This window comes from Saimiri boliviensis, chromosome 8, assembly GCF_048565385.1.
Source record: "Saimiri boliviensis isolate mSaiBol1 chromosome 8, mSaiBol1.pri, whole genome shotgun sequence".
Lineage (NCBI taxonomy): Eukaryota > Metazoa > Chordata > Mammalia > Primates > Cebidae > Saimiri > Saimiri boliviensis.
Window position 1 is genome coordinate 98953735 of NC_133456.1, and position 13230 is coordinate 98966964.

The window sequence follows — 13230 nt, forward strand, 5'->3', positions numbered from 1 at the left end:
ATAGGGAGTGAAGGCGTTGGATTGGACTTGGAGAAACAGGATGTGGCCCGGGTGAGCTGCTGTTGGTAGGTAGGTGGGACTTCCGGTGAGCGAGCTAGGTGCCGAGTGCAGAGGGGATTGCCAAGGCAGAGCTAGATGATGGGCACATTCTGTTAACATAATTTTCAAGTGGGGAGGGAGATGGGTGTGTTCGAACTCCCCGTGAGGCAACCAGCCTTACAGTGTGGTGGCAGAGAAACTTGCCAGAGGGTGTGACAACTGCTGGTCTGCAGGGATGGCGTGCCCAGTGGCTGAGAAACTTGCTGAAAGGTACCGACAGGTCAAATTTCTTTACCTGGTTGCGAGATCTAAATCTTCATTTTTGGAAGTCCTGAGTTCCTGAAAGTTCTGCTCTCTTTTTTGGGGGGCAGGGGGGTGTTGCCTTTTTTCCATTAATCTTTACTACTGAGCACAGAAACCCTAAGAGGCACCCCAAGGAATCCTCTGGGTTCCTAATAGAGTTCTCCTTGACTCTCTTGTGCACCAGCAACCCAATTGCCCCTTGGTATTTAGAATCGATCACTTCAGCCAGCAGAGTGACCTCCTTTTCTGCCTTTGTTTCAGCACCGTAAGGATCACAAAGTGACTGGTCATCAGTGTCATCTAATTCAATAGCATTTCTGTCACGTTTTCTGGTGGAAACATTCTTCCCTTGGGAACTAAGATTTCCAAATAAGCAGATCCTAACGTTGCAGAAACAGGAAGCTGTAATTTTGGTATAAGAATGAGAGGCACCTCTTGATTCTTGCATATGGCTGTAGGAGAGATAGCACCATATACTGTTTCAAAGCATATGCTGCATCCTGTGACACAGAACCACATTCTTTCATGGATTTGCTGCTTCTGAATGTTGCTGGCTGTTCAGGTGTGTGCCACCATGCCCAGATAATTTTGTTATTGTTTTTTTGTAGAGACAGGGTCTCACTATGTTGCCCAGGCTTAAACTTCTGGGCTCAAGTGCTCTTTCCCCCTCAGCCTCCCAAAGTGCTGGGACAAGAACCACTATACCTGGCCTTGAATGAATCTTCTGTAAGTTATTTGACCTTTCTATTAGGCCAGCCACTTCTGGGTGATGGGTTATATGATAAGATCACTGAATTCCATGAGCATGAGTCCATTGTTGCCTGTCTTTTGCTGTGAAATGAAGTCTTTGATGGGAGCTGATGCTGTGAGAATACCATGAACTTACAGAACATAAGGCGTTCTGAAAGTTCATGCCTGGTGGTTCTGGCTGGTACAGTCGAGTCAGGGAATGCAAATCCACATCCAAAATAAATGTGTATTCCAGTGAGGATGCTGAACGAGGTTCAGTGCTATGAACCTGTCGCTAGGTGGCTGGCTGTTTCCCCCTGGTTCATGCTGCCATATTGAGACCTCAGCCTTGATCTTTGCTGTTGACTAGTTAGGCACTGAGCACCTATGGTATCCAGGCCAGCCTTGGTAAGGGGAAAACCACATTGTTTAACTTGATCCCTGACACCATGGCCGTTTTGTTCAAGGGCCATGAAGAAAACAGGGGTTGGCTGCAAAAGGAAACTGATCAATATCCACAGACTGTGTCATTGCCTAATTCTTTAACTGCTTTCTCTGCAGTGGATTCCCTTGGATGAGCATTCAGATGCCGCGCAAACACCTTTACAGTCTGTGCCCATTTTCAAAGGCTCATCCACAGAACTCTTCCCAGACACTCTTGACACCCATCTGTCAATCTGTTCCTTCCAAGTTCCTGAACATCCTGCTAACTCTTTAGCAGCTGCCCAACTAAGAGAGGCCATTTAATGTGAATTAAATATATAAAAAACTATCATATAAAAAAGCTTGGTTTTTTCCAAATACAATGAAAAAACTGTGACATTTCAGAACACAGTAGTGACAGTAGAAACCACCACTGCAGCACCAATAATGGGTAACATTTCTTGAGGACTTACTGTGTATCAAGAATCATTCAAAGTACTTCTAAGTATTAACACACTAAATCAGGTGTCCCCAAACTACGGCCCACAGGCCGCATGCGGCCCCCTGAGGCCATTTATCCGACCCCCCGCCGCACTTCAGGAAGGGGCACCTCTTTCACTGGTGGTCAATGAGAGGAGCACAGTATGTGGCGGCCCTCCAACGGTCTGAGGGACAGTGAACTGGCCCCCTGTGTAAAAAGTTTGGGGACGCCTGTACTAAATTCTCACAGCAACTCTGAAATGGAGACTATTATTTTCTTTAAGAGGAAACTAAGACACAGAAAGGTTTAGCAATTTATCTCATGTCACATAGAAAGAGTATCAGTGAGGATGTTTTCGGCTACAGTTGACAGAAAGTGCCAACAATTGGTGCACTTATTCTGTGACATTACTGGAAGATTGGAGGTATGACAGGTTTCAGAACTTGTTGAGTCAATGGCTGAGCGAAGTCATCAGTCAAATTTATTTCCATCTTTGTTTTTCAGACAAAGTCTTGCTCTGTCACCAAGGCTGGAGTGCAGTGGTGTGATCTCAGCTCACTGCAGCCTCTGCCCCTCAGGTTCAAGCAATTCTCGTGCCTCAGCCACCCGACTAGCTGGGATTATAGGGATGTGTCACCACAGCCAGCTAATTTTTGTATTTTTAATCAACACGGGGTTTCACCCTATTGGCCAGGCTGATCTCAAACTTCTGACTTCAAGTGCTCTTCCTGCCTCGGCCTCGCAAAGTGCTGGGATTATAGGCATGAGTCACCATGGCCAACCTATTTCTCTCTTTTTTGACATCTGTGCCCTGGCTGGCCCCTCTTGTGGTCACCGAGTGATTGTGCTAGTACTTGGCATCACTTCCACTCTTGGCAAAGTCCAGAGTCACGGAAGAAAGCTCTCCTCTGGCACCCCCTTTATAGGAGTGTAGAAAGCTTTCTTACTAGCTCCCAACAGATCCTTCCTAAAGTCTCCCTCTTCAGACCTGAGTTCTACACCCATCCCTGGACATCGACTGCCAAGGAGAGTGGGATAACTCTGACGGGCTTAGCCCAGCTTGGAGTTACACTTGGCACTGGGGATATGGTCAACTGCATCTGAGTTCTGTGGGGGACAGATCGGAGGTTCAGCCTGCATACAAGAAGAGGGGAGTTGCCATGGGCTGCCCTGCATTGAGGTCTGCTCTTGGCAGAAGAGGCAGGATAGAAGCAGACATTCTGCCTTTTGCACCTACGCTGAAAAGTCTGATAATTCTACTTGGGCTTTTGTGGTTCTCTTACTTAGCTGACATTTTAGAAACAGTTGTGGTAAGTTTAATCAGATTGACAGAGTGCATCAGAAAATTGCCTTTTTAATGCTGTTTGAGATGCCCGTCATTAGAAATCTGTATTAGTTGACAAACACTTGCTCCTGGCCTATTCAGATTTTTTAGGAATAGCGTTTGAAAATCAAATATAGGAGGGTGGTGTGATCATCTTAAAGAAGCAATTCTCAAACATTTTGATTTCAAGACCTCTCTATATTCTGAAAAATTATCAGCGCCCTCAGAGAGCTTTAGTTTATGTTGGTCTTATCTATTGATAGTTGCCAGATTGGAAATTTAAAAGGAGAAAATTAAAATATATTTAAATTGATTGATTTAAAATAAGGAGAAACCAGGTGTGTGTTGATATAAATACCATGTTTCATTTATTTTGGTTTTTTTCTGAGACAGGTTCTTTCTCTGTTGCCTAGGCTGGAGTGTGGTGGTACATTGACAGCTCACTGCAGCCTCACCCTTCTGGGCTCAAACAATCCTCCTGCCTCAGCCTCTAGAGTAGCTGGAAATAGACTATTTTAAAGAAAAACTAACTGTGTTGTTTTAAAACAAAACTTTTCATGGGAAGAGTGTCACTGTGTTACATTTTTGCAAAGCTTTTCCATGCCTGGCTAAATGGAAGAGAGCTCAATTCTCATAGCTGCTTCTGTGTAATCTGTAGCCTCTGGAAAACTCCACCGAACATTTGTGAGCAAATGATAGTGAAAAAGACAAATAAAATATTAATATTATTATAAAATTAGTTTGATCTCATTGATGTTCTAAAAGAATATCCCAGAACCCCAGGGGTCCTCAAACCATACTTTGAGAACCACTGTCTTAAAGGGTTTCTGCTGAATAGGCCCATAAATAATCCAGAATTATTTCCAGCAGTAGCACAGGCAATAACAGTACAGAAGATATTAAAAGCAGGTATATAAATCGATCATATCTTAGAAATGTGGAAATCAGATGAGTATCAGTAGAGCAATATGCCCCAGTCCAGGGAATTGGATAATCTCATTATCCTCCTTACCTCCAGAGCTAATTCAGAGTTTTCCTCACCTCACTAACCTCTTAGAATGCTTAAATACGATATGATTTACGCCAAAAAAAAGTACACACTAACATCTGTTTCTGAGAAAATAACCTATGACATAAAGCACATTTAATTTCTTTTGTTTTCAGACTTAATATTTCAGATGATTTAAAGGTTGGCTTTTTCAACACAGACCATGCTACTCAAACCGATTCCAGTGAAATATTGTCAATAAAAGAGTTGAGTTCATCTACACAAAAGTTAGAGCAGGTAAATCTGAATTTAATTTGAAACTTCTGAGATAATTTTTGGCATTAGTTGCCTTCATGTTTCTTTCACAGACAGAAGGAAATTAAGATTTTTTAAATATTAGCATCCTTGAGCAACAGCTGTGCTTTAAAAATTATTAATATAGGCTACTAATATTTATGTCATGCTTACATATGTTAATTTGTTTAGTAAAGTATTTGATACTCTGGAATTCTTTTGAAATCTGTGAACATTTTCTATTTATGATACTTTAAACAATTATCAAACATTTTTACATATAGATAAATGTAGAGAATAATATAATGAATAACTGTTTAACCTGTCATCCAACTTTGTCAAATGTTAACATTTTGTTATATTTTGATTTTTTTTTTTTTTTTTTTTTTTTTTTTTTTTTTTGAGACAGTGTCTTACTCTATCACCTAGGCTGGAGTGCAGAGGTGTGGTCATAGCTCACTGCAGCTTCCACCTCCAGGGCTCAGGTGATCCTCCCACTTCAGCCTCACAAGTATCTGGGACTACAGATGCACCCAGCTAATTGTTTTGTATTTTTTGTAGAGATGGGATTTTGCCATGTTTTTCAGGGTGGTCTTGACCTCCTGGGCTCAAGCAATCTACCCACCTCAGCTTCCCAAAGTACTAGGATCACAAGCATGAGCCGTCTTGCCTGGCTGGATCTTTTTTTATTGTAAAGAAATATAGTATTGCATGTACATTGGAGATCAAGAGTTATTATTAAAAATCCTAATCAGTAAAGCTGTCACATGAGGTAGCATCCCACTATAAATACACTTGTCTACCTTGATTTTGTTTTGACATTTGGAAGGTGTTCCATATTGACACATAAAAGAGCTTTCTGATTTATTTCATAAGTACATTACATCACAAAATATACATCATATATTTAGCTTTCCATATTGATGGACATTTTGGTCATTTCTAATATTTTACTGTGATGAATAATCCTGCACAGCACATACTCATATGCCAGTAAATCTGTGATGTAAATTCTTAAAAGTGGAATTTCTGAGTCAGAGGATGTATGCATTAGTCGTTTTGAAGGATATTGCCAAATTGCCCTGCATAGGGATTGTACCAATTTACACTCCCACTAGTAACTTTTGAGAATGTCTCTTTCCTACATATTTGCCAATTTATTGTCTCCTTTTATACTTTCAGAAGCATTTTATAATTTTATTATTTTGTAACTGTGTCCAAATGACCACGTTCTGGTCGGATGGAAAAGGTCTGTGGCAACTCTGGGAAACCTTCTTTGAGACAGTTCACATGCACCCTCTGTCACTTCTCCCTTCACTCCTCCTTCCCTCCCTGCTCCTTCCCTCTCTAATTCCCTCTCCTTCCTTCCTTCCTTCCCTCTCTCCTCCCTCCGTCCCTCCCTCCCTCCCTCCCTCCCTCCTTCCTTCCTTCCTTCCTTCCTTCCTTCCTTCCTTCCTGGTTTCCTGGTTTCCTGGTTTCCTTCCTTTCCTTACTTCTTTGGCTTCTACCATTTGGACCATGAAGTTGAAATAGTTTTCAAAAGAGTTGTAAGATGGAAGAATCTTAGATAATTTTATTCATTGATTGCCTAGGTAGCTTTCTAGGGAGATAAATTAACTTATTTCTCATTTATGCTTCTGTTATTTAGATTTTTTTTTTTTTTTTTTTTTTTTTTTTTTTTTTTTTTTTTTTTTGAGAAAAGGTCTCACTCTGTCACCTAGGCTGGAGGGTAGTGATGGTATCATTGGTGACAACAGCCTCGACTTCCTGGGCTTGAGTGATCCTCCCACCTCAGCCTACTTAGTAACTGGGACTACAGGTGTATACCACCACAGCTGGCTAATTTTCTTTTTCTATTATTTTGTAGAGACAGGGTCTTAATATGTTGCCCAAGCTGGTCCCAAACCCCTGGCCTCGAGTGATCCTGCTGCCTTGGCCTCCCAAAGTATTGGAAATACGGGCTATTCCCAACCACACCTGGCTATTTGGATTTTTTGTTATAGTTGAACCAAAATCTGATTCAAATGTTAAATCAGATTAAGGATGTCATCTATTTCTAATTAATAAAGGCTTTTTAAAAATTATGAAATGACTGGCCTTAAGTACTTTTCATGGACTTATTGAAATGATCATGCAGTCATATGGCTTTTCTCCATTATCTGATGATGTGGTAAAATTTGGTTTTTGAGTAGTAAACCGTCCTTGACTTCCTGAAATAAACCCAGCTGGATCATAATATTTCTTTTTGCATTTCTGCATTATTTGCTATTATTTTATTGAGGATTTATTTTCATCTATTTTAAGTGAGATTGCCCTGTAATTTTTTTTTTTTTTTTTTAGACAGGGTCTTGCTCTGTTGCCCAGGCTGAAGTGCAGTGAAAATCATAACTCACTGTGACCTTGAACTCCTGGGCACAAGCAATTCTTCCACTGCAGCCTCCTGACTAGCCAGGATTACAGGAGTGCACCACCTCGCCCAGCTAATTTTTAAAGTTTTGGTAGGCATAGGGTCTTGCTATGTTTTCCAGGCTATATCCTATAATACTCTTTTCTTATACTGTTGTTGTTCAATCTTAGTACCAAGGTCACAGTATCCTCATAAGATGAGAAATGTTTCCTAGTCTATTCTCTGGAATAGTTCACATAAGATTGGGAATATCTGTTTCTTCAATATTTGTTAGAACTTGCATGTAAAACTATGCTTATTTTATTACTATTGTTATTTTATTATGTATATATTACTGTTGTCTTAAATATTCTGGGTCAGTTTTGATGTTATGTTTTGCTACAAAAGTATTGATTTTTGTTAAATCTTCAAATTATTGGTATAATGTTTATTGCATTCTCTTATTATTTTTAAGTATTTCTCATATCTGTAGTTTCATTCCTTTTCAATGTTGAATATTGTCTATGTATCTCCTTTCTTTTTTCTTAGTGACTTGGCAGAGTTGTCTATTTTATTAGTTTTTTTTCAGACACCCAATTTTAGGGTGTATTAATCCTATTGTATTTTTATTTTCTAGTTCATAAATTTATTTTATTGTATTTATTATTTAATTCCTTCTCCTTTATTTGTGTTTACTCTGTTTTTCCTTTTTTTGTTGCTTTGTTTTGTTGTTTTATGAGACAGGGTCCACTCTGTTGTCCAGGCTGGGATGTAGTGGCAGAGTCACGGCTCACTGCAGCCTTAGCTTCCTGGTCTCAAGTGATCCTCCTGCCTCAGCCGTCTGAGTAACTGGAACTACAGGCATGTGCCACCACACCTGGCTAATTTTTAAAATTTGCTGGAGAGGTAGGGTCTCACTATGTTGCCCAGGCTGGCCTCAAACTTCTGAGCTTAAGCAATCCTCCTGTCTAGCCTCTCAAAGTGCTCGGATTATAGGTATGAGCCACTGTGCCTGACTTGTTTCTCTTTTTTTAATTTCTTGAGTTGGATCTGGGTATCAATTAAGATAGCATATAGCTCCATGTTTAGAAAAAAACAACTGCTTGGCTTCATAAAATATCAAGAGGTGTAGAGTTAGAGAATCCAGAGTTAGGGCAGTGGCTCTCTGATCTGTGTGATGTACATTCATTTTTATCTTCTCACATCTCCACTATTAGTGCCTGGCTTTTGTTGCCTTAGTTCTGATACAGTAGCAAAATGGCTGCTCTTCTTCCAGCCTCCATCTGCTTTTCATACAGGAAGGAGAATATGGGAGAAGTAGGGAGGAGTGGTAGCTGTCTTAGGAAAGCAAAAACTTTCCATAGAAACCCTTGCTGTGTGTTTCATTGACTGTATCTGTATCACATGACCCCTTGAACTATAAGGAGCTGCAGAGAAGTTACTTTAGCTATGCACGTTGCTGCCCTGGACAGTGTCATGGTTCCATCGGTAAGGAAGAACCACGGTACTGAAGATTGGGCTGACAGCTACCAATGCCTATAGATCATAGATTTTGAGGCTTTCTTCTTCTCTTTTATAGGCATTTGAAACTGCACATTTTTCACTAACTACATTTCTAGCTTCCACAAACTTTGAAATACAGTATTTTTATTAGTATTTAAATTTAAACACTCAGATTTTTCATTCATTTGTTCATTTCATTTATTCATCTGTATAAGAAGGTTATTAAATTTTCAAACATGCTTTTTAGAATATTTTTATGTTGCTGATTTTTAAATTCAGTGCTTTATTGTTGGAGAACATAGTCCTTGTGAGACACATTATTTGGTAGCTTTTTTTGTTTCTGAGATGGAGTCTTGCTCTGTCACCCAGGCTGGAGTGCAGTGGTGCAATCTTGGCTCACTGCAACCTCTGCCTCCCAGGTTCAAGCAATTCTCCTGCCTCAGCCTCCCGACTAGCTGGAATTACAGGCGTGCACCACCACCATGACTAATTTTTGTATTTTTAGTAGAGACAGGGTTTCACCATTTTGGCCAGGCTGGTCTCAAATTCCTGACCTAGTGATACACACCCCTCGACCTCCCAAAGTGCTGGGATTACAGGCATAAGCCCCGTGCCTGGCCAGGAAATTTAAAACAATCTATATTTGTTAATTGTTGGATTTATATATATTTTCTACATGAAGGCTTTGGCCATATTGTCTGTTTTGGTCAGTGTTAATTCATCTGTATCAACATTCTTTGGGCTAGTATTTACCTGGTAAATCTTTCTCATTTCTACACTGACATTACTTCTGTGTTGTGTTATATATATATATAGCCTGTAAATTGTATATAGTTTTAAAAAATCAGATCTAATAGTCTCTTTTAATAGATATTTTATTCTGTTGGTATTGTGACTACTGATAAATTTGTATTTTCCTGACAACTTCTTTAAAAATTTTTCTTTATCTTATTTTTTTCTATACCTCTTTTTTCCTCCTTCCCTTCTTTCCATTGTGTTGATAACTTTTCTTCAGTTTCTTTTCTCTCCTCTACTAATAATTATTTTGTCTTTATTCTTTTAATGATTATCCTCAAATTTGAACATTCAACAGTTGACTAGAATTTGTAATTTCTACGAAACAAAACAAGAAATGTAGAACCTTTATCTCTAATCATGTCCTTCTTTTATATCATTATTATCAAGTATTTCAGTTGTTTTATCCTAATATTTTTGCAATTAACAATTCATAATGTTTTATGCAATTAATGCTTTTTAAGATTTGCTCACATTTACCAATTTCGGTTATTTCTTTTTTTTTTTTTTTGTGAGACAGAGTTTTGCTCTTGTTACCCACGCTGGAGTGCAATGGCGCAATCTTGGCTCACCACAACCTCTACCTCCTGGGTTCAGGCAATTCTCCTGCCTCAGCCTCCTAAGTAGCTGGGATTACAGGCACACGCCACCATGCCCAGCTAATTTTTTGTATTTTTAGTAGAGACGGGGTTTCACTATGTTGACCAGGATGGTCTTGATCTCTTGACCTTGTGATCCACCCGCCTCGGCCTCCCAAAGTACTAGGATTACAGGCGTGAGCCACCGCACCTGGCACATTTACCAATTTCTTTGCTCATCATTCTTTCCTATATCTCAGTACTTCTTTCTGAGTTTAATTTTTATTATTTCTAAAGATCTTTTGATCCTTTGCTCAGCAAGGATTATAGTGTACTTAGCAATAATATTGTACAACTTGATGTAAAATGCAATAACCTTACAACTGTTTACCACCCTCCATGTCTTTTATGCTATGAGTGTCATATGTATCTATTATACATACATTATAAACTCAGTGTTTGCTTTAAATAATGCTATAAATTTTAAGTTAATAAGAGGAAAAGTTGGTATTTTATATGTACTGAGATGTTTACCATTTCCTTTGCTCTTTATTTTTTCCGGAAGATCTAGCTTTCCAGCCCATATTATTTCTCTTTAGCCCAAAACACTTTCTTTAGCTATTCTCATACTGTAGGTATTTGTCACTAAATTCTGTTTTCTTTATTTAAAATGTTTTTACATTGAATATAGAATTCCGGGTTGACAAGTTGTGTTTTTTTCCCTCACTTTACAATTGCTCTGCAGGCGTTAATAGTGTCTAAGAAAATAACCATTATTAGTCATTCCAAATGTTATTCCCCTGTATGTCACTCTTTCTTTTCTGTCTGCTTTCAACATTTTCTTTTAATCTTTGGTTTTCGACAGCTTGATTATTATGTACCTAGGTGTGGTTTTAATGTATTTATCCAGCGTGGATAAATAAATCGAGCATCTACAAATCTACATGTCTTACCAGATTTGGGAGACTTGGAGCCGCTAAATGCATCTTCAAATATTTGTTTTACCCCACTTTTTCTGTCTTCTCCTTCTGCAATTCCAATTACTTGTATGTTAGACTTCTAACTATTAACTCAAAAGTCCCTAAAGTGTCCATTTTGTAAAATTTTAAAAATCTTTTTTATTTCTACTTTTTGACACATCTTCAAGTTCACATAGATTTTTGTGCTATCTTTGTTCTGTTAAGTTCTTTCAGTGAAGTTTTAACTTGGAATATTGTATTTTTCAACTCTACATTTTGTGTTCCTTATCAAAATTTTCAGCTTGTCTGTTGATACTTCCTTTTTTCATTTATTGCAGCGTATTTTCTTTATCATGCATAGTTATAATAACTGCTTCAAAATCTTTGGCAATTCTGACATTTTGGTAATATTGGAATTGGTTTTAATCATTATTTTCTTAAGACTGAATTACATTTTCCTGTTTTTTTTTTTTTTTGTATATCCAGTAATTTGGATTATATTGTAGACAGCGTGGATGTTATGCCCTGGGTTTTAATATATTCCCCTAAAGACTGTTGAGATTTTTTTTTTTTTTTAAGCACACAATTAACATGTTTGGATTCGAATAAAAAATTATATCTTTTTTTTTAGCAGTCCAACTCTTGGTTTTGTTCTGTTATTTCTAGCCAGGCTATTTGCAGTCTGCCCCATGTATGTATCTTTCAGGGATGAGCTAGAGATTTGTTCAGAGTTAGTTTTTGTTTTGTTTGCTTGTTTGTTTATGAGACAGGGTCTCCCTCTGTTGCCCAGCAGGGAGAGCAGTAGCACAATCATAGCTCACAGCAGCTCCAAACTCCTAGGCTCAAGTGATCCTTCTGCCTCAGCTTCCCAGGTAGCTGGGACTACAGGATATGCGTCACCATGCGGGGCTATTTTTTAAATTTTTTGTAGAGACAGGTCTCACTATATTGCTTAGGTTGGTCTTAAACTGCTGGCTTCAAGTGATCCTTCCTCCTTGGCTTCCCAAAGTGCTGAGATTACACACATAAGCCACTGTGCCCGGCTTGTTCCAAGTTTTTAACGGTGATTTTAGAGGTCCCCCTTTTGATTTTTTTTTCCTCTTCCAGGACCCCCACCCAAACACTGTCACTTAACCTCTCAAAGGTATTCTCACCTGTAAAATAAAATCTCCTATATATTTTGAGGACACTAAAATGAAATTCTTCCCAGGATGCCAGTACACCAGGCATCAAGTTCCAAATTAACTGTGGGTTAGAAACCATTTGCAGATTTTGCAAGGGGAATGTTTCACAGTAGATGAGTGACTCAGCTTTTGAATCAGATCAAGGGCAATAAAGGTCAGGAAGTGAAGAGAAAAAACCTGCTGAAGCGGCATCTTTAGAGAGAGCTATTGCCGTGGTTCTTATGGGAGAGGGACAGTGGAAGCATTCCTCCTCAACTCAAAGCTAGGAAGTCAGGCTTCAGTGGAGCTTGAATGTATTTGCTGCTATTAGAAAACCCAACAGACTGATGCTTGATTCATGCTTGAGGACACTAAATGGGGCTGTGATGAGAAGATAGAATGGCTTGTTTGGGATCAGTCCGCACTTCTAGAGTTACTGGGGTAAAATTGTTTCCTGTAAACCATATGTGGACCTGAGAGAGAGAAAAAAAAACCATTGTGGAGTCATTTTGGGTCCTGTCCAGTAGAGCGATCTGGAAGAACAAAGGACCTCCAACAGCAGGGAGAAGAAAAGGTGAACTTCAGATTCATAGAACCTGAGGAAGGAGTAGCAAGTGACTACTCAGAGTAGAGAAGCATCTGCTTAGGTCATGATAGATCTACAAAGGAGAGGGTCCCAGCAGTCAGAATCTCTAGAGAAGCTACATCAGTGCCCAAGGGAAGAAGAGGAGTTAGTTTTCTTGCCCTGTAGCACCATAGGGAAGCCACCCAGCAGGTGGGAACATCCCACCAGGTAGGAACGTCTTTGCTCTTCTATCCCTGGTGGCTTTTATACAAGCGCATATATATATCTCCTGGTGGAGATACAGCCACTCGGGTGCTGGGGAGGAGGTGAGAAGAGAGCGCTCAAGGGAAAATCACACTCTTTTTCATTACCCTCAGCTTGGAGTACAGGGAAAAGTCTTATGAATGAAGTTGGAAGCATTTTAACTTCATATACATACATATATGCTTGCTTGTTTGTTTTTGAGATGGAGTCTTGCTCTGTTATCCAGGCTGGAGTGCAGTGGTGCCATCTTGGCTCACTACAACATCCACCTCCTGGGTTCAAGCTCCCAAGTGGCTGGGATTACAGGGGCACACTGCCACGCCTGGCTAATTTTTTGTGTTTTTAGTGGAGGTGGGGTTTCACCATGTCGGCCAGGTTGGTCTCAGACTCCTGACTTCAGGTGATCTGCCTACCTTGGCCTCCCAAAGTGCTGGGA

The 13230-nt window shown here is 39.5% G+C and overlaps 1 protein-coding gene across 1 annotated transcript in view; it reads left to right on the plus strand.

Moving 5' to 3' along the window:
* The first annotated feature begins 274 nt into the window (after window positions 1–274).
* The window catches only part of C8H10orf67 (chromosome 8 C10orf67 homolog), a 95944-nt gene continuing 82988 nt past the window's right edge, over window positions 275–13230 (plus strand). Inside the window, exons 1-2 of the mRNA XM_074405320.1 lie at window positions 275–309; window positions 4464–4584. Coding sequence (XP_074261421.1) covers window positions 275–309; window positions 4464–4584 — 156 coding nt within the window. The remainder of the gene's footprint in view (window positions 310–4463; window positions 4585–13230) is intronic.